The sequence below is a fragment of the Diceros bicornis genome, chromosome 12 (assembly GCF_020826845.1).
Source record: "Diceros bicornis minor isolate mBicDic1 chromosome 12, mDicBic1.mat.cur, whole genome shotgun sequence".
Classification (NCBI taxonomy): Eukaryota; Metazoa; Chordata; class Mammalia; order Perissodactyla; family Rhinocerotidae; genus Diceros; species Diceros bicornis.
In genome coordinates, this window is record NC_080751.1 from 47540246 (window position 1) to 47565367 (window position 25122).

The 25122-nt window shown below is 39.1% G+C and overlaps 1 protein-coding gene across 6 annotated transcripts in view; it reads right to left on the reverse strand.

Annotated features, from left to right (window-relative positions):
- CRIM1 (cysteine rich transmembrane BMP regulator 1) overlaps positions 1-25122 on the reverse strand; it is a 193449-nt gene that overhangs the window by 34940 nt on the left and 133387 nt on the right. For 5 of the 6 annotated variants that reach the window (XM_058551447.1, XM_058551446.1, XM_058551444.1 and 2 more), the window contains 5 exons: positions 18171-18299; positions 9660-9816; positions 6805-6926; positions 5472-5681; positions 1316-1531 (listed from right to left, as the gene is read on the reverse strand). In XM_058551447.1, coding sequence (XP_058407430.1) covers positions 1316-1531; positions 5472-5681; positions 6805-6926; positions 9660-9816; positions 18171-18299 — 834 coding nt within the window. The remainder of the gene's footprint in view (positions 1-1315; positions 1532-5471; positions 5682-6804; positions 6927-9659; positions 9817-18170; positions 18300-25122) is intronic. The other variant, XM_058551443.1, reaches the window with a different exon arrangement.

The following is a 25122-nucleotide window of genomic DNA, read 5'->3' on the forward strand; positions in this document are numbered from 1 at the left end:
TTCTACCAGGAGGATGGAAATAGTCATGGTTATATATCAACAGAGAAACATCAGCAGGGTTTGCATCTGAGTAAAAGAGTGATAATGATAAAAATCTAGTGGGGACTAGGTTATGTATATCCTAACAACATAATACCAAGGAACTATTTCTTATACTAGGAAAGATGGTATACTAATTAAACTTTTCAGATTAACATGGCTGCTAATTACCCCAAAGATTTTGTACTAAGATGATAATACCTTGGCAGCAGCACATGACGACAATAGCAAATAATGTGGATACCCCTGTAAGTTTATCAGATGTAATTAAAAATGTATTATCAGTGTGAACCCCTGAAGAATTTGGACATTGGCTATGCTGGATATAGTGACAGAACAGTAGATTCTGGGCAGTCAACTAGACAATCCAATGTAAAAAAAAAAAAAGTAATAAAACACAAGGCTTTATGTTTTACTGAGCAGAAATGCTCTAAGAATATACATTTAGAAGGTAAATGGTTATTGATTTAAGTTGAAAAGATAAAAGATTAAGCAACGACAAAATAAAACTAGTTGTGCTGTCAGCTTGGTAATTTTTTATATATACATATTAAATATCTTTTGAAAAAAAGTCATAGATTCTAGTGTTAATTGAAAGTGCTACTTTAGTTATAAAACCAGTAACTTATGTTTAAAGTCTTGACAAAATTTAATTATATTTGTTTCATGACCATATATTTACCTGTGAAGGCCAGATTACCTGCAAACTAAAAAGAAGAAAACAATAATATACTTTGTATATGTGTTAGTCACTTAATACTTTTGGATCTTAACTTATGAATCATCACAGGTTTGAGGGGGTGAACTTTATGCATATTTTATTGATTCCCCTGGTTTAACATTCTCAAAGTATCTTCACCACCTTTACAAATTTCAAAGAATTTTATTTACATTATTTATCAATAACTGCTCTTCACATTTTTTAAAGACAAAAATGACTTTTCACATTAGCAAAATCATTTGGAATAATTTGGTGTAGCAGGACTATTTTTTGAGTCTCAGACGTAGGGTTAAGAAAAAAAGTGGCAGAAAGAAACAATCTCTTTTTTTTCAAAGTCATCTCAGGTGCAAGGATTATTGATTGCATAAATACGTGATCGATAGAAGGGAATGAATTTAGGAAGCGGGCTGCCAGATGTTCCTGCCTGGATTACTGACTACTGGGTTTGGCATGCTCCCACGTGGGGCTCAATCTGGCTTGCTGGTCCTGCAGAATGACAACGCCTGAGCTGTAGCCTTCCCTGCCAAGCGCATCCTGAGGCACGGCGCTGGTTACCTGTACACTGCGGGCAGCAGGAGTCCTGCGTGCGTGAGGGATTCTGGCAGAGCAGCGGCGGGCACACCTCTGTCTCACACAGCACCCGCCCGCTGTGGCAGGTGCACTGAGTACAGGAGTCGATGTTCCACGTTTCTCCTTCCACAAAGTACTCTCCTCCAGGCGCGTGGCAAATGGAGGGAGTGCTCAGCTCTGGCTTCTGCACTACAAAGTCATCTGGGGAATGACACAAAATCAAAACACAAGGAATTATTCATCTGCAGACTCACCAATTCTTAAAGAACCTGGTGCTGTGTGCTTTAAGGGACAAAGAAGAACTGGCTATAGAGCATCTCACTCTATTCTTTTTTTTTATTATTTATTTTTTCCCCCAAAGCCACAGTAGATAGTTGTATGTCACAGTTGCACATCCTTCTAGTTGCTGTATGTGGGACGCGGTCTCAGCATGGCCGGAGAAGCGGTGCATCGGTGCGAGCCCGGGATCCGAACCGCGGGCCGCCAGCAGCGGAGCGCGCGCACTTAACCGCTAAGCCACGGGGCCGGCCCTCTCACTCTATTCTTATCAAGAGAATAGTGAAGAGAATAATCCATGCACAGAAATATAAGGCACTAGCAGAAGAGCTAGTTTCATGAAGTGAGCTTCAAGTGGTTTGAGTCTGTCAATAGTAACGAGAGAATTCAATAAGAGAACTAAATTACGGGGAAAGGACTCTTACTGCCGAGAACAGGGGCCTCCAGGGGGATCTCTGAGAACGTGTAGGAATTGTCTAGAACAACAATCTCTCATTTCCTGAATGCTTGCTATGGTTCAATTTCCATGGTAAGTGCTTTACGTGTGTTATTTCATTTATTTGTTACACCAACCTTGGGCAGTAGGTACTATTATCTTATTTTACATATGAGGAAACTGAGGGCTCAGAGTATTAAGGGCAGAGAGGGATTTGAACCCAAGTCTATGTCTGTGTGGATCATGGAAATGCCTCCAGATTGAACACAACTTCCAAATGATCTGTATCCCATCCACTTCATTATCTCTGGGATCCCGAGGACTTTTATGCTTGGAAACATGTCCTGCTGTTGAGGACGCCACACCCCAATCTAGACCAGCTGCCAGCAAACTGAGCCAGAATGCTCTTTCGGAATCAACAGTCTGAAAACCCTCACCTGAGACTAAACATTTGTTGGGTGATGTCACCATTAAGAGAGGTAAACGCTCAGAGGCTGATGATAACTATGCTTTCTCTCCCCAGAGGAGAGGCGATTTTGGTCTCGTGGTGAGATGATAATGATAGAAAGGGAATTTAATGCTGAAAATGTCTGGAGAGGTACTGGGAGTTGCCCTGAAGTTGTGTTGGGGAAATGAGAAGTATGAGGACATTAACCATATTCACGTAATCCAAATACAACAAGCATTTCATGAAGGTGTTGACAGCGCTGAACCCTGCCGAGGAGCAGTCTGGAGACATCATGGCTAGCTCATGCTTGGAGCTCAGTGGAAATCGGGCCCCAGGAGAACTACCCTGTTTGTGCAGAGATGCTCAGAGCTGAAATCTCCTAAGAGTTCTACTTTCAAAGTAGTGGTCAGCAGTGAGAGTCAATAACACCGATGAGATACAGTGGTGTGGGCCAATTTCCAGCTAAGAAGGTAACTTTTAATACAGCTTTATCTCAAGGGAACTAGTAAAGCCTGGAACTTTGCCCAAGTGGACATATCACAGAAAACTGACACTAGCCAATGCCTATATTCATAAGCAACTGGACCGAACTTTCCAGTATATGAGCAAAGTAGAGAGGAAGAGAATTAGAATGAAAATTGAGCTGGGACGAGATGATAGAAGTGCATTTCTCGTGGTTTACAGAAAGGAAAAAATTGTTCCAAAGAGCATCAATAAGCTAATGTTGGAAAAGGCTCCCATACTGCTTTCAAAAAGGGCTTAGAGAAGATCGACAATGACTGCCCTTTTAAATGCTGACGTGTAGGGAAGTGGTCAGAAGAAAAACAACGTGTGTTTACAGGTGTCTTATCTTGTTAATCCCTTTGCTCTATATACTATGTGTCTCAAGGCAAAACATGAGACTGGCTGGAGACATGGAGATGAAAAAAAACCTGAAAGGTAGAGGGTGAGAAAGAGAGAAAAAATATGAGAAATAATATCATTTGGTGAATCTTCTAACAGAAGAGTTCAGGAGCTGCTCACGTATCCCAGAGAGAAAAACAGCTGATCCTTGAATGGACGAGGGGAGAAAATATTCTTTAAAGTAGGAGTCCACGAATGCAACAGTTCTGGGTTCTCTAGTCAGAAGAATCCATATATGGGAATCCATTAAAGATTTTTGGATATATCCATATATATCAAAATATATGTGTTTTTATACATGTATATGTAGATATTCACACACCCATGATATGTCAATAATTCTGTCTGTGTTTACATAAGAACTTTCCATATCTCTGTAATAGAGAAAACTAGTTTTGGTTTCCCCGTCTTGCAGTTCTCAGGTTAATCATCCATTCTTAGTCGTGTCCTGCATTTCCACCAGTCGGGCTCAGACTTCTTCCCCGAGTCCACGTTTAGCAAAGACTCAGGTGCAGGCCACACTTGACACACTCACACCTATAATTAAAGCATGGAGTCTTCACCGGAACAAATGACTTTTCCTTCCCCAAAGTGTCAACACAGAGTTCTGTCTCATTAAACTGATCATTTACCTTCTGTTTCGTAGGCACTAGTGGTTTTTCATATTTAACTACCAAACATGAAAAAGGAAATAGTTTCAATACAGAGTATATCTGACTGAACTATGGGGGAAAAACAAAACAACATAAACACTGTAATCTGGTCCTCTTCAGGGGGATGGGGGCTGCCTGTCACTCTCATACCTTAGTGATTGAGGTGTGTACAATCTCCAAGTTGAAAGGATCTTCAAGTGTCCCTCTCCTCACCCGCACCGTGGCAGCCAAGGCAGGTGCAGCCTGGTCAGCATGAGCCACCTTCTCTCCCAGGCTGGGCCTGCCTTCCTGACTGTACCCACTGCATTAGGTGGACTCATCCACAGGGAGATACAAGACCAGGACTGACCAGAGGAAAAATAATCATGACTCCAAAATCTGACAGTACATTTCAATTTCAAAAGAAATTTGATGCAAGAATCAGGAGACTTCACCTCTCCCTGGCTTTCCAGCTGACATTATTTTACTTTGGGTAAGAGAGTTAATCTTTCTGTGTCTGTTTTCCAAATGAAAAACTGCCTAGGTATATTTTTCCCTAACTCAAAGTTGCCTGCACAGAGGAAGAAATGATAAATATAAACTGTGTTGAGCTCTTTGATGAAAGGCACTACATGAGGTATTACGGTAATAATTACTATTACAACCATCATTCAGACCCCTAAGAATTATAAATCTGTTTTCTGTTCTAGTAACTTATCTCGATTACCGTTATTATGATTTTAAATGTTTTGGATATGTGGTCACTCTAAATTTCTCCATTTGGCAGGAGTGCCACATATCCACTAATTTAAAAGAGAGCAATAGCCACAGAATTCAATAACTCTCTCCCTCTCAAATATTATTTTAAAAATAATAAGCTTTTGGGCCAGCTCCGGTGGCCTAATGGTTAAGTTTGGCAGCTCCACTTTGGCAGCCCAGGTTCAGTTCCCTACAGTTGGACCTACACCACCTGTCAGTGGCCATGCTGTGGTGGTGGCTCACACACAAAATAGAGGAAGACTGGCCACAGATATTAGCTCAGGGCGAATCTTAGGGGGAAAAAAAAAAAAAGCTTTTATGGAATAAAATTAGCACCAATCTCCTCCAATTAACTAAGATAATCAGTCTTAACATATTATCCATAAAATGGAGAGCTGGAGTTTAAGCCCACATACCTTTACAAAAATCTGGTTCAAAGACCAATATATTGAGTAAACCATTCAAAAATAATGAGAGTAGTTTTAGAGCTTTAAAATTTTCTCTGGTCTTTGACTAATCATTTATAGCACCTGGTTGATTGTGTGGCTGTTGTTGACAAAACCCAGAGACCTGAAATGGGTTCTGGGGATTGTTCCTTGCATTTCCCCAGAGTTACAGATGGGATGAGGCACTGCGAGGCAGAAACCATTTGCTTAGGGAGCGCACAAGATGGCAGCCAGCTTTTACCTGAACATGACGGGCAGCACTGTCCTGGATGAATGGTGGGGTTGCCACAGGCAGGCACTGGGCAGGTGATCAGAGCACACATTTCCCGTCCATTGTGACAGTAGCATTCCCGGCACCCATCATGCCAGCTTTCCTCATTTTTATGATGATGGCCATCCATGGACAGACATGTGCCTGATAGGACAGGTGGCCCGGCTGAAGCAGGGACCTCTGGACAGACAGAAGGCAGCCTGGTAAAGCAGCAGCTACTGTACAGGAGAAACAGCCTGTAGTGTCCTTACAGGTCATGCTACCCAGCCACCAAAAATCACGCCTACAAAGGACAGTTCATGACACGGGAAAGCCTCGTGAAAAGAATTTACATCAATATGCTCTCAATTTTGAAAAAAGAAAAATGAATAACCTTCAAATGTTTCTCGCCTATTGGTGGGATTATAGTTGATTTTTACTCCTTTCACTCGACTTTCTCATATTTTATACAATAAACAAGCATTGATTTCATAACAAATGTTACACATGTTTAATAAACGCAGAATAATCACTCTAGAAGTCATCCAGTGGGGATATCCTGGGCCCCTCGCAACTAATAGATTTTTGTTCAGCAGAACAATTGAAGCAGTGACTAGATTTTTGTTTACTCTGATGCCTTAAAAACAGCAATAACGTGATAACCATCTAACTTTGAAAAACACAAAACAAACTTTACAGATCTTTTATTGCTTAATCTGTGGACCATGCTGACAACTAAAACATACTGGGGTGAGCGGTTGGGCTGGAGGTGGGGTAAGGGCAGAAATGGCGGTCAGGGCACATGCTCAGAGGGCTTCAGGAACATCCCTGGAGCGAGACATCTCAGGCAAAAGGTATGCCCAGGATTCCTGCCTTTACACTGCTATAGGCTGGCACGTGCTTATTCAGCTAAAGTCTAAATTCTCATGGAAAACTGTGTTACCAGAAAATACATGAGCAGACTATTTCCCCACACCCACCCTCAAGGGCTTTGGAAAGGGAACTTGACTGTATCAATCTACTGCTGGACAGAGGGAGGTCAAGATATACGTGCTATAGGCTTAAGTTCCTGTGACAAATAAAACTAAGAGCTAAGACGTGATTAATCTGGTCAACGTGCTCGTCCATTATACGCTTACTTCAAATTCTATTCTGAGCTTTTATTCCTTTGAGGTGAAAGGAAAAGGGATGGTCCCACAGAGAGTGACACTGGTGTCAGAGTAGAAAGCAACCACTGAAATTGTTTCATTTACATCATGTCCTCTGTTCTTTGTTTCTGTGCCTCTAGTCGCTCTGAGGGGAAGGGTCATGCATCTGCACTTACCTCTGCACTTGCAGATAAGACAGCCATGACTGTCCTGCTGGAAACCCAAGGGGCAGATTTTACTGCATGGGAGCTCTGGGCATTTCTTACAGCGACAGATGTCACAGCCGTGCTTATTCTTCCTGGGTAATTAAAATTTTGTCAGAGGTCAGAACATCCAAAAGTCTCAAATGATGCCCAAGCGCTCAGACCAAGGGTCACTGAAGTGATATTGCTGTTAAGCAGAATGACTTACTTTTGCTCTCCCAAACTCCTGGAGTGATGTGTAATTAGCTCCCGGTGGCCGTGACCGCCACCTACCCACAGCCAAGGTTTAGAACTGCCTGAGCACTTACGTGCTTCTGGGATGTTACTGTCAGGATCCCAAGAACAAAACTGTTGATTTAATTAGGAAAAGTGGTACCACAATATAAAAGATGAATGTGCAACTCCACGAATAGGACGGTGAGGATATACTATTGGTCAATGTTGGAGGCCAGCATGAGGGGAAAGTCCTTCCGTCAGGGCTACAGGCTTCTCCACATGACCACATTCTCTGAGAAATTTCAGACACCAGTAAAAGTCTTAATGAGATATCTACTGAAACTTATAGCAGACAAAAGGAGAACTTAAGGATCCATAGACCTGGGAACACTACCCAAATGCTGATAAAGAATAAAAGCCTTGAGAGGTCCTACAGTCAATGTTCAGCAATTACCCCATTAGTTAGAAAAGAATACCAGTTGAAAAATGCTCCATCCACGGGGTAGGACTGAAGCATATGGGGTAAACGAAAAAGGCTGGATGAACTTTTTTTTCCTTTAATAAGCTAGAGTGCCTAAATTTTGTGCTGATAAGACAGATGACATTAAATAAATATATGTTTATAAAAATATCACAGGAGTTTAAGTGGAGATTTTCTGGACAAGAAACTTCTTACCAACAATTCCTTCTTTTTTTTAAAAGGGACATGACACTGCCTGTTACAAAAGGAGCTCGCCCACCCTTCTCTGCTTTCTGTCCACCAGCCGCAGGACTGAGTCCTTCCTCAGGCTAACACTCCTCCACAGGCTCTGCCCTCATTGGCTTCCTGGGCCTCAGAGAAGGAGAATTTACTCTGTTTACCCTCAGGTTTCATCTCAAGTGGCCCTAAGTGGCAAGAGTGGTGTTCAACTGAAAAAAAACCAACCCTATTCTCTCTCACGTTGGACAAATTAAGGGGCTCTAAAAGAAGACAGCCCTCTGGGAAGCCCTTAATATACCCCTGCCCAAGTGACAATTAAACCACAATCTGCCAAGTCAAATGAGAACTGAACACGAAGGTGTACTTATTTAGGTCAACATAATGAGAACAGTGAATTAAATGAATGATTCATACTCATGTCATATATTGTGTCAATTTGAAGATCTACCAAGGCTGTAACTGATTTGTTTGTTCATTCATTTATTCACCTACAGACCCACCCATCCATCCATCTCTCCCTCCCTCCCTTCTGTCAGCATCTGCTGCACACATACAGTAACAATCCACTCAGCAGGTGTACATAAGAGGCGACAATGGCTGCCTTCATCCTAACCCTCCCATGTGGTGTCCAGCCAAGATCTCTCCTTCAGAAGCTATCCCTGAAACGTGTTCCAGCCGAGGCAGTACTCATTTCCCTACGGTGGTCAACTTGGTCCTTCCTGAAGGTGCTTACCGACAGGAATACAAAGAGAAATCCACAATCCTCTGAGGGATTTCTTTCCAAGATGAAGGTTGGCCTGGAATGCAGCCTTGATTCTAAACTGTCATAATACTGCAGCAAGTACTTGTAGCTATTATTTTGATAATAACACTTCATTCTACATTAGCAGTTAAGAAGTAACTATACTTTCATTGGTATCATATAAATATTTTAGAACTAGGAACAATGATGATTTATTAGTTTGCTTGGGGAATTCTTAAGAATAATGTTCCCAACTTAATTATCGAATTAAAATTAGAATTAAGATTCCCCCCTCCCTGCTAAACTAGAATTTCTAAGAAGAGGAAGAATAAAAACAACGACTTTAAGAAGATGGGAAGAGATAATGGATCTAAGTCCCTTAAAATTATTAGCACTACATAAATACATCAAATTGGAAAGGCAAAAAGACTAAAATGGAAGGCAGCCAGAGAAGGGATGGTAAAGCAAGATTCTGAAAGGTCATTTTTTAAGTGACCAACTTGATATAAAGACAGAAATAAATGTTAATACAGACACTAAAGAAACAAATGAGAAGTGTCTATTTTTCCCCCAGAATAATCTAGATGACCATGGGGTTTGACTCAATAAAGAATATTTGAAAATATAAGTTGTGGTTCTTACCTCCAAGGAACTTCATAAAATCTACTGCTACATAAAGAAAAAAATATTATAAACCGTAGACCAGCACGAAGGTAAAATATCAAGTCATATATGCTCCATATAGCAAATGAGTCGCTGTCCACTGATCTTAAAGTATAGGTCAAACGAGTTATCACAAAACAGTCGCTGGGATAGTTGTGAAAAGTTGCAGCACTTACAACACTGGGACCTCATGACAATGCCATTGCCCCTGGCTGTGTCCAAAGGCCCTTGCTATGAGGAAGTCTCACATAACAGACCCAGAGGGCAGTGTCATAACAAGGTGCTGGCCCGTCTTCAAAGATGACTAAGAGTAAAACTCAATGCCTATCTTTGGACACACCCGCCTTTCCCTGCTTTCTGATTCATCTAACAAAACAAGCAAAGATATTCTGGACTCGATACATTGATTCACTCACAAACACACACAAAACAGCTAACAAAAGTAGGTACAGATGTTTCATCAAGTTATAGATAATGAAGAATAGATCTGAATTAAGAAATACGTACAGGTATCCAAATGGACAATACTTGTCACAGATTATGGGTCTGCACTTCTTGGGCCGTGGGCGGCACTGACAGATCTCACAGTTGTGGGCATCGGTGAGGAAACCGAAGGGGCAGTCCAGGGTGCAGCCTCGTTTGAGGCCCGTGCACAGCTCCTCCCCTGTGAAGACACACGGACAGCACGTTTCTCCCAAAGACGAACAGACAGAACACATCGACGCTTCAATACCTTCACCTAATCTTCCAATCTCTCAGGGATGGAAATTTCTCAGCTCTACCATTGCATTAGCTATGTTTAAAAATCATAGATTGTGCTATTCCACGATTATCACAACATAACTCCAAGTTTTGGTCCTAACATACAAAATAAAGTCCAATGTTGAAAAACAGATTTCTGAACTCCGATCTGGCACTGAAGAGCAGGTGTGGATGAAACTGAGTGCACTTTTTCAAGAAAGTTGTTCTTATTAGTCATCTCAAACTACTGATTACCATTATTGTTAAATGTGAGAATTAGAAAGGCACACACCAAATTTCATTATATATTTTGTTCCTACTGTACCTCCCCGAAAACCCACGTTCTCAAATGTTCATGCAATGTTTACTCTTACGAGTTTTAGACGTTATCCTATAATACTGCATATTACATGCAGCCTAAGGGATTTCTGACACTTTCTTTAAAAAGTACATCTCTTGTAACATGACAGAAAGTGAAATATTCAGTGTTTCATTTAGATATTTTTTCTCTGTTGCTGACAAATATTCACGTATTTGGATATACTTAGTTAATTGACTGGAAAATGTATGTGCCACAGAAATATCTAGATTAATGTTTAACTGTCCACAATTTGAAATTTTCAAACTCTCCCCTGTTAGCAGACTCTGGAGTGATGTTTAACTGTCCTCTGTTAGTCAGTTATAACATTATTTTAGAAGGAAAAAGAAAAGGAAAGAAGGCAATGGTAGCTGACAAAAAAAAACTAGAGGAGATATTAGCTTAACAGAAATCTTTAAAAAATATTTTAAAAGGTATGATATAAGGCTTAACAGAGTGATATAGGGAACAAAAATGTTAAGGTGAGAAAAGCATGCTTAGTGACATAACTAAAGCAAATTGAGACTTGTCTGAATTAAATGCAGAATTTGAAAGATAATCAAATTTAAAGAAGTTGATATGGTGATGGCAAAAGTACAGCAATGTTTGATTATTGTTCTGCACGGATTAGTAACATGGGAAGCAGAGACTATTTTTGTTGCAATAATAAATGAATCTTTATTTTATTTGAACATCCTTTAAGCATAAGTACTGTAAATAATGCATAAATTACTAGGAAAAACAGAACACATCTGTCCCCTCCACATGGTATAAATCTCATAATCTAAAATTAAACCTTAACTACAATTAATAGGTGAAATGGGTTCAAGTTTTACGTAAATATTTTAAGATAGCATCTTTCATGAATCTTAGCTGGCAATACTCGAATACTCAATTTGCTATCTTTTAAAAAGGAAAATGTGATTTATGTTATTTTCTACTTTGTCATTATCATAAACCTTTCATTACACATATTTAATATAACCTCGTGGGTCTGTATCACACTGTAAAGTAAGTGACTACTAATCTGCATCCTTAAAAGCAAAATTCTAAATGGCTCATTTAAAAATTTGTAATTATATGACTTGAAAGGTCATCATTTTTCACCTCTTTCCCATTATTAAGAGAATGATGAAGGAGGGAGAAAACTTTCAGAGCCACATTTCTTTCTCTGACACAGAGATCTAAGTTCTATTTTTCTATTACAAGAATTTTTAAGTTATGACACCAAGTAGATTACCGTTGAGAAACAGATGAATTAAGAATACTCTAAGAACTTCTCAGAGTCAGCATGCATGAGGATTAAATTCCTTGAAAATTTGGAGTGTGAGCCCATTTGTGACTTTATTTTTCTGGTCCTGTAAAAAAAGGAGCTTTTCCATTGACTTTAATCTAGACTGGTCTTCACCCTTAAAGAAAGCTGTTGCATTATCAAGTTTAAAATATGTGATATAAACTAAATTTGCCTTTACATCTGCTTTGCAATGGAAGGGAATTTCAAGCAAAGACTGCTATGTTTAAACAAAAATAAAAGGCATTCATCAACAGCAGATTGGCCATGCCACCTATGGTAAGATGCTCCAACGCTGCCCTGACTTGGGACTGCTCGCTGGCATGCTATGGTCCGAGCCTATCTCAACTCTGCTCCCCAACAGAAGGGAGCTCTAGGGCAGAGATCTATTTTCTTTATTTATACAGTCCAGGTGCTATCACCGTGTTTAGCATGGAGTGAGTGTTCAATAAATATTTGCTGAATGAATGGATCAATGTTCTTGCTATTTGTTCCTCCACTCTCATCAAGACTGCCATATTCATAGAAAAATACTAGGATGAAAAAACTTATTCTGCTAGTATTGAAAATTTTCCAAAATACTGCCACTTGCTAAACATCTCAAAACACCATCTTCTAGTGCAGAAATAAAGAACATTGAAGACTATAAGGTAGTCCTAGATACAAGTATCAATTATGGACTTTTCTTCAGAGAGCTATATCATCAAGGCAAACATTTACATAAAGAGCAGAATAGACAGATTACAAACATCTAATTCATAGGTGAGTGGGGGCTTTATAAGTTTGCTTGAAAAGCTTTAGTACATCACTTGAGGCAACCACAGAAAGAACAGTGGCTTTATGTTCATAATTTTTCAGCATTATGACTTTACTTGATCTAAAAATGCTTTGTAATCCATAGGGGAAAATTACCATTGAAGAGAAAGTAAAAAATAATGGCAAAGTACAAGGTCTGTGCATTATGGCTGGTTGACAGCAGCTGTGTAGTAAACTCTCTGTCTACTCTAGAGAAAAAGTGATGGTTGTTCCCAGGGCCAAAATGTAGCACAAGGGCGGGGAGCCCCATAAGTACTTTAGTATAAGTGGATACCACGGTAACTTGCATATAGAACACATTGTGATGGTGCCCCTAGAGTCCTGCTGCACTTCTCTGCCGCAATACTTCACACTCTTGGGTACTGGCAATTTGCACCATCCTGCTATCAGTTAAGAAGGCCATGAAGTTCCTGAGACTATTTAATAAGGACATGCAACACTGCAAATGGTGGTCCCAATCTTGACCTGGATGAGTGTTAGTTCACAGTTACAAAGAAATGAAAACAAGGAGCCTGCCTCCATATAGATATATATATATATATATATTTTTTTTTTTTTGCTGAGGAAGGTTTGCCCTGAGCTAACATCTGTTGCCAATCTTCCTCTATTTTGTATGTAAGCCTCTGCCACAGCACGGCCACCGACAGACCAGTGGTGTAGGTCCATGCCCGGGAACTGAACCCAGGCCGCTAAAGCAGAGTGCACCGAACTTAACCACTAGGCAACCTCAGGCCAGCCCTTGCGGCCTCCCTACATTTGACGCTGCAACCTTCTTTAGATGCTTGATTCAGATATATATTTCACAAAAAACATGAAGGCTTTTTCTCCCTGCTACCATTAATTTTCTATATCTGCATCAGTTTCCAGATAAAAGCATTACCAATTCCTAGAATTACAGAATCTTAAAACTGGAAGAGAAGTTACAAATAATCCAGTCAAATCTACTATTTTTAAAGATGTAGAAAATAAGATGCCAAAAGATTGATGGCATTTAATTCATACAGATGTCATTTACTACACATAGTTCATATAGTAAACTCAAGTGTATTATGTCTATTTGACAGCAACAAGCATTCTTGTTTAAAAAGTAATGTTATGAATAGCTTGTGCCAAAAAAGCGTTAGGTTACAGTAGCTTATCTAAATGATTTTAGTTTTAAGACATCATTTTGTTTTGTTGCTATCATACTTTCTGAAACATTTTCCATCATATCTCTTTTCTTGATTCTAAATATGTCTTTGAGAAAATGAATCAGGGATAATTTAAATTCTCTGTACGCCCTTGATGCATTACTTTGCTTAGCAGTGTTATAAGAATGTTATTTGTTGCAGGTTAAAATAGCAAAGCAACGATATGTTCAAACACAAGAATCCTTTGTCATGTACCTTCCATGTACTTTTGAAGGACGTGTTTCTACTGGGTTTTGACTTCAATCTTAGAATGGCTGTCTATAACATGCTTGATTATGTTACAATATCATTACAACATGTTAGCATATTACCAGCATTACCAACACATTACCAATATCAGTCAAGGATGAGGTCCATTTTTACCTTTTTCATATCCCTAGTGCTAGGTATATAGTAGGCACTCAATAAATGCTAGATGAACAGAAGAAAGGACAAACGAGCAAACAACAAACCAATGAATAGGGGAGATATATTTATTTGGCGATGGTCTTATTTTAAGAAATCTTAATGCCAGTGGTCTATATAAACCAGGTCTAATCCCTAACAGAAAACTTAGGTATAAATGGTTAGGACCACTGCATGTAAAAAGGCTTTGGTGGGATGCAGAAAAATAATGTAAGGGAGAAACTGAGACAAAATCAATACTTATCAAGTAGCTGCAATGGGAAAAAGAACATACTGATGCTGTCCTTCACTACAAGGAACTTTCTTTTTTCTAAACCAGGAGAAAGGGAACGAGAATACTGGAGGGTTAAAATTAAAAGGTAAAAGGAAAGTTGTGTGAGTGTCCTCAGAGGACAGGAAGAACTGGAGGCAGGTTGGTGTTGGAACAAAAGGAGGGGAAGCTGGGGGCTTTCCACGTCAGCTAGCTTTAGGCTGACTCAGAAATGGATTTGTTCTAAAACAGCTATCGTGTAGAGTAAACAATTCCCATATGTTGGGTAGTACAGCTAGCTTTGCATTCATTAATTTATCTAGTCCTCAAAATAACACACAAGTTAGGTACCATTATTGCCCTTTACAGAGGAGGTCCAGAGAAGGCAGGCAACCTGCCCTGCACACCCAGATGCAGGTCAGTCTGATGCCAGAGCCTGGGAGGAAAGCTGGGTGCGCACAAGAACCTGACAACCAAGGATCTGGCAGTTTGGTTTAATCTGACTCATCTCCCAAAGGTGTGGCTTCCAAAGGTGTCAAGTAATCAGGATTGCTAATGGGAGGGGGCGAGAGTGGAATGCTCTATGACTAGCCTTCTGTATGACAGAGACAAATCCCTGACAAATTCCACTATGTTTTCAGGTACACAGTGGCAGTGAGAGAGATGGCAAAAGAGTCACCTAGGTCAACCACCTCAGTGTGATAAAATGGATACATGGTCAGAACGGTGAGACCACAGAGGGGGACCTCAGGCAAGAAAGATGCCCAATGGCATCCCCGATCCCGATGGCTCCCTGCTCATTCACCCAACCAACATCTGCTGAGCATGGCCCTGGGAGACAGGTCAGTTACTCCCCTACTTTGGTGTGAACATGTGCCTGGGTTCTCCTACAGGACCAAAGCTTCCTCTTAATAGGATTTACTTTTCTAAGTTATAGAATTCTAAATTACAGAAATGATGGTATTCCATTAGTGTGTCAGATACAGATTTTTTCACAGGGAAGGTCCTGCATTGTATTCATCTTTGTGGCATTAACACCTAGTACAGTACCTAGAACTCAGTAGGTGCTCTATCTATCCTAGGCGAAGAAAGAAAGGAGGGAGGAGGGAAGGAAGAAAGACTTGATATCCCCATAAATAGGTAAATTTGCAAATAATGAATGGCTAATAAAGATTTATATGTAAAAAAAAATTGTTGACACAAAATGCAAGAGTCTCCTGTATATATTTCCCCCTACATGTTAATGAAATGGAGGAGCAAAGCAGGTAATATGCATGGATATTCCTTTTACAAAGCCAGAATGCAGTACAAACACAAACACAGGCAGAGCACAATTTTCCTAATAGTCTCAATTTGCAAAAAGCCAGTGATATGTTTGTGATTTGCTTCAATAACAACTGAGGGAAACTGCTTCTTTGGACTTAACTACAAAGGACTCATTGTGAAGTGGCCGGGGTCTTATACAGGCATGACCACGCGGCCAAAATGTTCATAACAGCAAAGCCCAGGTAAAGGTGGTAGTGAGATGATTAGGCACAATGAAATCTATATTTTTAGGCTTTGAAAATTTCAGAAAAAAAGTTTTGGTACGCTCCCACGATCAGAAAGGATGTGTAGCTCAAGAGAGATGAGAAAGATTAAAATATAAACTCTTCATGATACAATCACCAATTATCTTGGTGTCAGAAAAAAAGTTGGCTATTTAAGAAACAAATGTGGTTGCCAAGCAGCTCCCTAACAATTCAGCTCTCCAAAGGGAGGTATAAAAGGCAGATAAGATAGGTGCATGACAGGGACTAGCCCTCCTCTGAACAGAAACAAGAGTAGGAAGGCAGGACAGCCCCCCAAGGGGTAGAGGCTCATGGAAACTTTAAAGATGGTAACAACCACAGTCACAAGTTTTATAAACTCCATTTTAGCACTAACTCCATCAGGCAGACAGTGTAATGATAACATGTAACTGAGAAAACCGAATGGCTTAACTCCTTTGTATCTACCTTCTTTATCAAAAATATCCTTACAAAAGGAAGTGTTGAACAATTAAGGTTAAGAGGAATATAAAGCCCAAGACAACTGATAAATCAGAAAGTGAGCCTCTGTCACCACTAAGTAATTCCAAGTCTCTGAGCCCAGGATAATTATACCCAGAGGCTCACAGAGAATCTGCTTATTATAGAAGCATTGTCTATATTTGGGAGAGATCAGAGAGATCGGAAAGAGATTTCAGAAAACTAAAGGAGGCCAGATGTCAATTCAAAAGGGACAAAGGATTCTAAAACTACAGAAACTAAGCTTGACAGTCACAACTGAAAATTTTGCAGAAGGAACTGTTAAACATGTGATTTGTGACATTTAGAAAAGAAAGCAATGACCAGCAGGAGCCAGCGTGGGTTCATGAGGGACAAGCCATGCCCCACTAACTTCATTTTATGTTTAAAATATGGTTTCCAGCAAAGGAATGCTGCAAATACAACGTATTTCGATTTCAGATAAGCTACAGGCCTAGTGTTTGAAGACTTCCTTGTGGAGATGGCGCTGACGTTGTTAGCTGAATAACTCCACCAACAGAGTGAGGATTATGGTTCAATGTCATCTTGTAGGAAGGTCTTTAGTGCTACAGGGCTCTGTCCTTGGTTCTGTACAATTTAATTTATTTTAGTTTAGTGATTTAGATAGATGAGGACATTTAAGTTAGACTTATTTAATATAAGCTGGGGGGCATAAAGTATGACATCAGCTTATCAAGACTCAAAAGTATCCTAACTAGCTGGAAAATGGTTTAAAAGTCTCAGGGTAGGGGGCTGGCCTGGTGGTATAGTGGTTAAGATTATGCGCTCTGCTTCGGCAGCCCGGCGTTTGCAGGTTCGGATCCCGGGCGTGGAGCAATGCACTGCTTATCAAGCCATGCTGTGGCAGGTGTCCCACATATAAAGTAGAGGAAGATGGGCACGGATGTTAGCCCAGGGCCAATCTTCCTCAGCAAAAGGAGGAGGATTGGCAAGAGATGTTAGCTCAGGGCTAATCTTCCTCACCAAAAACAAAACAAAACAAAAAAAACTTAGGATAATTTCTTGTTAAATTTGGCCCTACATTTATATCATTAAAAAAAATCAAATGTTCAAATATAGAATGGACAAGAACCACCTAACAGCTGATATAAAAGCACCTCCTGGTTCTAGCTGCTCATAAACTCAGTATTAGCCAACAGTGTGTAATTCAAAGAGCTAATGCAAACCTAGGCCACATAGTAGCACTGCACTAATCAGACCAAATTCTGGAGTATTTTGCTTGTTTCTAGGCCACATATTTACATAAGGACAATGACATATTGTAAGTGTGTCAGAAGATGGAAAGGAGCAAGAAAGTTCTAAAAAATACATCGCCTGGGGTATGGCCAAGGGGAGTGAGGATGTTTACTCTGAAGAACTAGGGGAATTCAAAATTGTTTTAAACATGAAGGGCATTTTTTTCCCCCGGAAGAAATGTAATATACTCTGTCTAGTTTCAGAGGTCATGGCCTGGAGACATGATTGGAATCTACATGGAGGCAGAGCTGGGATCAACAAAGTGAAGCACATTATAAGGATTATGGCTGTCACATGTGGGATGTGACATCTTCTGTGTGGGTGACCTCTGTGTCATTGGATGATTCCAGCAAGGCTTCTATAGAGAGAGCAGACTGGGTGGCTCTGATGTTCTTCAGAGCCCCTAGGGCTGCACCTACGGTGCAGCTGGACATCACGGAGTATCTGAATACAATGAAATGAAGAGGAAAACCAGAATAAAGGAGCAGCTCTCTCTCCCCAAATGACTGCGGATTTGTTTGTGTTAAGTATAAATTCTTTTTCTTCTTTCAGGTTGCTAAGGGAATGTCACAAACAGGAATGAAAAGGGTCTTCAATCACATAAGATGCTTTGACAATATCATACTCAGCTCAGAAAAAAATACAGTCATCTGTATACTCACTGTTCTCGCAGTGACAAGTTCGACAACCATTGTGATCGAGTTTGAAACCATAAATGCAGTCCTTCTCTGTCAGGGTGCAGTTTGATAACTCCCCACATGCGGGTGGATCAATTGTGATGTAGGTTGGTTCTAATAATAAAAAGGGGGAAAAAAAATCAATGAAACATATGATTACCTCATAGACGCTATTCAATCTTTGAAATCCCATACTAAAGTTATAAAAAAACTAATCAATAATTTTCATCGAACCTAAACTTTTATACTTTCATGTCTTTAACCCCTGAAAAAGAAATATTTTTATTTAGATTTTTGAAAATCTGAAAGCTCTATTTCTTTACGTACGAGCAATTTATCATTTTTTGGTACTCTCACACCATACTTCACTGATGGTCACCACTACAGAAAGCAGACAAGAGAGGTTAAAATGAACCTATTTAAACTGTTAACTGTTCTTCTATTTCTTCCTGATGTTTTCTGACTTTATTTTTCATAATAATCAGGTCATAGCTTCCAGCTGCCAATTATCTCACTCTATTTTGCAACACATCTGAAATCTGTTAGCATTTTTTTTAAAGTTAATAAATCAGACGTTTATGAGACTAGTTTAAAACATTTGAGTTTCTTTTATCTTTTATGTGACACTCCTTCGATTATTAAAGATGATATGATGGGTAACAGTGACTAAGAGCTTATCCTTAGGGTCCAGGGGTTTATGGGAGTGGCAGAACAAGACACAAGTGCTCAGGAGGAAGAGGGAGCAGGCATTCTGGGAAAAGATGCATAAAAGAAACCAAGGCCAGAGGCAATGCTTTACCTTCGCTGCCACGTTAACAATGAAGAATCGTTCTGGCTAATAACAGTAATTACACACTTACATAAAGTGTATTATGTGTCTATAGAATGTTTGCAGTGCTCTTCATAAATGCCTTCAAGCTTTACCACACTCCAGTGAGATGGGGAGATGGGTGCTAACATTATCCCCGTTCTACAGATGAGGAAATCTAGTATACCAACTTGCCCAAGGTCACAGAGTTAGTAAGTGGTGGATCCAAGATTCAAACCCAGGAATTCTGGCTCCAGAGACATACTCTTAGCTTCTGTGCAATACAAAGCCCATTGTAATGGTACCTGTTTTGAGTGCATTGATAAGGGACAGTTTATATAATGTTGGATTATGGGAAGAGTGTTGTCAAAGGGGACAGGGACACTGACATATTTATATAGCCTCTTTTCAACCACCAGATACTATGAATTTCTTCAGAGTAAGCTGGTTCTCACATCTTTGTAAAGAGCTAAGTACAGAATGTCTCTACCTATGTTTTCACAAATGGAAAATATGAGGTGCAGAAAGGGTAACTGGCTTATCTAAGTTTACACAGCAACCCAGTAGCAGGCTGGGAATAGAACAGAAGAGAGGCTCCTGACCCCCATCCAACACCCTATCCATTAGTCCACACTGTCTTCTCAAGTTTCATCTCCTGTTACCATGGAAGAGAGACCAAAATAAGTGTTTTAGTTACCACTGCTAAGATAAAAGGTCCTAAGTTTTTATCCATCTGCTAAAAGGGACCAGTGATCCAACTCTTCACAGGTAGTAGGCAACTATGACTTGTTAAAGAGATGCTTTGCTCAGCATTCTCCCAGTAAAAGTAAGTATGAAGATGGCATACATAGCACATTCTCTATTTTTATGACAACACAGTCTGAAGAACATTTCCCTGCAATTTTTATATTAACTGTCCACTACTGTAAAATTTCTAATTTCCTTCAATCACTAAAGTATCCTTTCTGACAGATAACCGTAAACATCAAGAAGTAGTTTAAGTTTAGGCAAGTTTTAAGACATAGCAAACTAAATACAGTAGTGCTGCTCTCCTACATTTTCTTAAAAAATTTATCATAAACATCTTCAGTTTTCAAATCTATATAGTTTTTCTTTTATCATTACTCTTATTAGCCCCCAAAATAATGAGTCTATTTCAGCCTTCAACCACAAGACTTTGAACGTTTCGTCGAAATTATTCTAACCACAAATATGAGAGAGAGTAGAGAACGTGTATCAGGTGTAAGTAAACCACACTATAGACTACCCACCAAGGAAGGAGTTAGGTCTATGTTCTACAGAGTTATTAGAGCAAGGAGCAGCGATGGATTCTGAATGTTCAGTGCTTTACTGAATGGCTTACAGGTAAAGAAATGTCTCAAGCATATCTACAAAGACCAAATGCTTGTACTCTTTACTGACATTTAAGTTTATGAGAAACTTTTGCCTTCAGAAAATATGTTATGGAAAAATATGTATTTGGGAAGAATACATTGACACTGAAACTGCATAATAATCATAGGGTAGTATGGCATCTTACTTTCAGCGAATTTTAGGAATTTGTTAAGAGAATCAATACTAATATATATGCTATTTTTGGTACATACTATGATTCATGGATGGGATTAGGATTGTGATCCGTGGCTAGAATGTAGAAGAAAAAAATAATTGGGTTGTTGGAGGATCAGAACCACAACACTGACCTGAACAGTCCCACACTTTATCCAAACGGCTTCATCAGCTAGGTATACAGTCAGACGTACGTCAAGCACACATTCTCCGGGAGAGGAAATATGTTCAGTGTTTCCCTACAACATTCAGGACAAGGGCTTTTGCTCAGTTCAACAAATGAAAAAAACCGCATAGAAGGGCTGTTTGGTAGGTACTGGTCCTGCTATGCTGCACTGTAAATATTTTAGGTAAAACAAGTCCTACTGGATGTGTTCTAGGCCTCAGACGATGTGGTCGAGTGCAAGAAGCAAAAAATTTTGTGCCTCTAAAATTAATATTTCTCCATTCACTTATGAGGTACATTAGATGGAAGAAATTGGGAAATACATACATTTCAAATTCTGACTCCCTCAATATTTAATATTAAAACACAGACAAGCTCAACAAAACCATTTATTCATGAACATTGTCAGTTTACTCTGGAACAATTTAATTTCCCCTCAAAAGATTAGGCTGAACACAACAAAACTCATTGTGATATACAGACAGAAGTCTAAATTTTTTTAAAAAGGCATTTTAACACTAGTCATGTCATTTTACTACATTTAACAAATAAGTATTGTTTTCCTTTTCAAATACAAAGTGGAACAAATTTTAAAAGCCTTTTGAGGGTGGTGACGCATGTTTTTGGGGTGCCGTTGTCCTATGTCACTGGACTAACTGTTGATTTGTAATAGACACATACGAAGGCAACTAGTTGTCTTCTAAAACTTCATCTGAAGTCACACATTACATTCTATTCCCTTTCATCATTTTCTCAACATTTTAGTGCCTGGTTTCCTACCACATGAGGCCATCCCTATATTAGCTAGATTTCTGTAAGAACAATATTACAACAGAAAAATGCAACTATAAATTATTTAGCAAAAAATCTGACATCATCATAAAGAGATCTGAGAGTTTGCTCTCAGTCCAATATATTAATACGTAATCTCAGAACTGGTCCTATTACTGACCTCAGGGCAATTTTTGGAGACAGAAGTGCTGTGAGACTACTGAAATTCAATCTTCTCTTCCAAATAATGAACTCCAAAGTGAGACACATTTGATACCATCCTTAATGAGAATATTTAAAATCAACATTACATTTACAGTCCTTAAAGAATAACAACCAAGAGCTGGTTAGATTTTTTTGCATAGTTTCTATCCAAGGAAGTTCTTGGTGAGGGAAGAGATTTTAAAGAATCTAGACTCATGGTATCACAGTATGATTGTTTCTAATCCAAATAAATAAAGAAGTTTGGGGAAGTGTTAGTGAAATACATGAAATGTGCATTCTGTTTGTTAGAGCATCCTGAAATTTGTGTGTTGGGAATTGTTATTATCTCACACTTTTTCTAGTCTATTTAACAGTGCTCTGAATATGGAAAATATCCTGATGGGTCTTGGCCTGAAGACCCAGAAGATTCTCTTTTAAATCCTACACTTCTGTGCTCTTACATTACAGGGGATATGGTATTGAATTGATATGCCAGAGAGTGCACACCTTTCTAGAAGGATGGTGGCGATGCTGTGTCCTTGGCAAGTTTGGTGATTATCAGTTGAACAGAGATCCTACTAAGACTTTTGGAGACACTGATGCATCAATATACATGATACCTGTTGCTTGGAGTAAAGAAAACTGTCCTCCTTTAAATTGGATGGGCAGAGATGTGCTAGTGGGCCTCTTTTAAAGGAGAGAAATGGTCTTAGAGCTCCTCATTTAGGAGAATGAGAAAATGCTTACACAAAGGTGGGGATTTGGCAAGGGGAAATTCAATAAAGTACTGCTTACAGGATCACTCTGAAATTCCATCTCATCTTGTATTGAATCAGCTGAGGAATTAAAGAAATACCTTAATGTCCTCCAAAGGAAGAAGGCTTGAAACAGCAGGAATTCATTGTCTTTGGCTACAACTATTTCTAAAGGGAACCCTGGAACAGCTTCTTTGTGGAGAAGAATTCTAGAAATATTTTCTGAGCCTAGAAGCAATAAAGAACAAAAATGGGTGTTTGTTATGTCTACATCCAGTTTGCTGTTTCCTATCCTGCATCTGAGTGGGAATCACTACTCTCCTCAACCTGTCACTTTCCTGAATGATTTTTAAAGACTTTCTGAGTACCTTATACCGTCCAGAAGAGCTATTTTTAAAAGAACCCTTGGGATTGTGTCAGGAGTGCAGATGTTCAGCCACCAATTCTTATCCCAAGTCTTAGAGAACAAAATTCTGGAAGGAAACCTATTATCACATGCAATAACATAAACAAACACATATTGGTTCTTTATTTTACATTTATTTAACATTTAGGAATGGACATTTCTTTCATATCCTAGAAGTCCAACAAACCCTTCATCAGCAAAAACATTTCAGGAAAACATTCATGTTTTTCGAGATTTAGAGAGCTTCAGACACTAAGTTTCTGGAGAAGACCACCAATATGTCACATTGATGTTCAAGTATTGCCTGGGAGCAATTTTATCTATTCAATAGGGATATTAAGGTACTATGATCACAATTTGGTCAAGAGTATAAAGTTAGAATAAAAATCCTTATTCCCACTCCAAGGTCACAGCACTAGACCATAAAACAACACATATCTGATTATTCAGGAGGTATAAATGTGTTAAGAAAATCTAAGTTCTTTACTTTCTTGCTTTTTGGTATTTTATTTTGTGGAAAATTCTCCAAAAAGAAGGGAAGTAAGAAGTTGAAACTCAAATTCAACCTTTTAGAGGTGCTGATTTAAAGTTTTAATATCAGTCCTATCATCATATTGGATAGTTTAACACGCTTGGGACAACAACAGATCAAGAAGGAATGTATTTTGATCCTGTTATTTTAAAATGTGTAACAATTACGTTAATTTGCTTCTGAAACAATTCATATTATTACTGGTTTTTATATTTCAGGTAGATGGTAGCTTAAATGAAAATGTTAATAGATGCTTTTAACTTGGTGTTTAACCTGTATTACTCCATCGAACTTCTGGTTTTGAATTAATGCATACAAGGTTCTTCTCATTACCTTGATTACTATGAGCTGTTTATCTCTTGTGAATAATACTAATTATCTCCATTGAGAAATGTGTGAAGCACTCTTTCTGATTAGCAACTCTGGGAAGGCTGACAGCCAATTAGTAGATCTCGAGTATGGATGGGTGGCTCTCCTGAAGCACACTTGTGGAAGGCATACAGAGCCATCCTTTTTGGGTCTGTGTGCAGCACTGCCTTTGTCAGGAGGGTAATAATTAGCTCTGGTTCCAGATTTCAATGGTCTCTAGGAGTGCTGCCTCACTGTGCTGCGCTCCGTGAGCCACAGGTCTGGAGGGCCTGGCTATGAGTAGCAGCCGTCTACCAGCACCCCTGATTCCTACGAATCCATACAAATGCATGCAGGCATGCAGACACAGACAGAGACAGACACACACACACACACACACACACACACTAAGAAAAGTCTTTCTGGAAAAACCTCACTACAGGCAAATTTCTAGAAAAAGTAGTTTTTTAAGGCAGATACATTTTTTTTACAAGTTGAAAAAATTTAAGTAGAAGTAATAAAATAAATGAAGCTTATTCCTTTCTGTATCTTATTTTTCTTACTACCTTTCCTTTTGGATTTTAATAATGGTTTGCATATCTTATGCAGCCCTTCTCTGTAAATTGACAAGCCTGCTTATTCAACTGTGAGAGACAAAGATGAACAATTATGTTCTCTTTTCAGACCTAATTCAGGCACTCTCTTCCTTAAGATTTTGGGTTTTTTTTTTTTTGTGGCTGAACTTGGTTAAGCCATGTGGATATCAAATGAGTGGGAAAATTCCAAAGCTTTACTCACTTTATATGGCTAAATATATCAGGCCCCCTCCAGCCCGCCAGTCACTGGTAGCCTGTCCAGGGCCATAAAACTGGAGATAAAGTTGGCCAAGACAGAACCAAAGGAGATAGCTTATCTATTTTACTGTATCTTCATATGTCATTCTGTTACCACAGCTGCTTTTCAAATGTGACCATAACTAGTAGAAAACCATTCAAATAAATCATCAAATTGTCAACATAATTGCAGCCTGGGAAGAGAAGTATTGTAAAGATAAAACTTTCCCAAATGAAGCTAGAGGGAAAACTCTATTAATGTAGACAATAAGAAAAAAAAAAAAAAACAAAAAACCGAGGGTACAAAAATTCCCTAATCTGGAAGTGGGAATTTCCAAGGGGTATGAATGTGTATTTAAGAAAGTCTCATTAAGTCATGGAAAAAAATCTCTTACAGTTGGAGTTTTCAAATTCTTTCAGCCACTACACATTTAGTTATCCTTTTTTCCTTTGTATATATTTCTCATAACAACACCTACATCCTTGTAATTTCTAAAGTACTTATCTCAGAGCAGTTTCTTTATTTTAAAATGAATGGTGTGAAA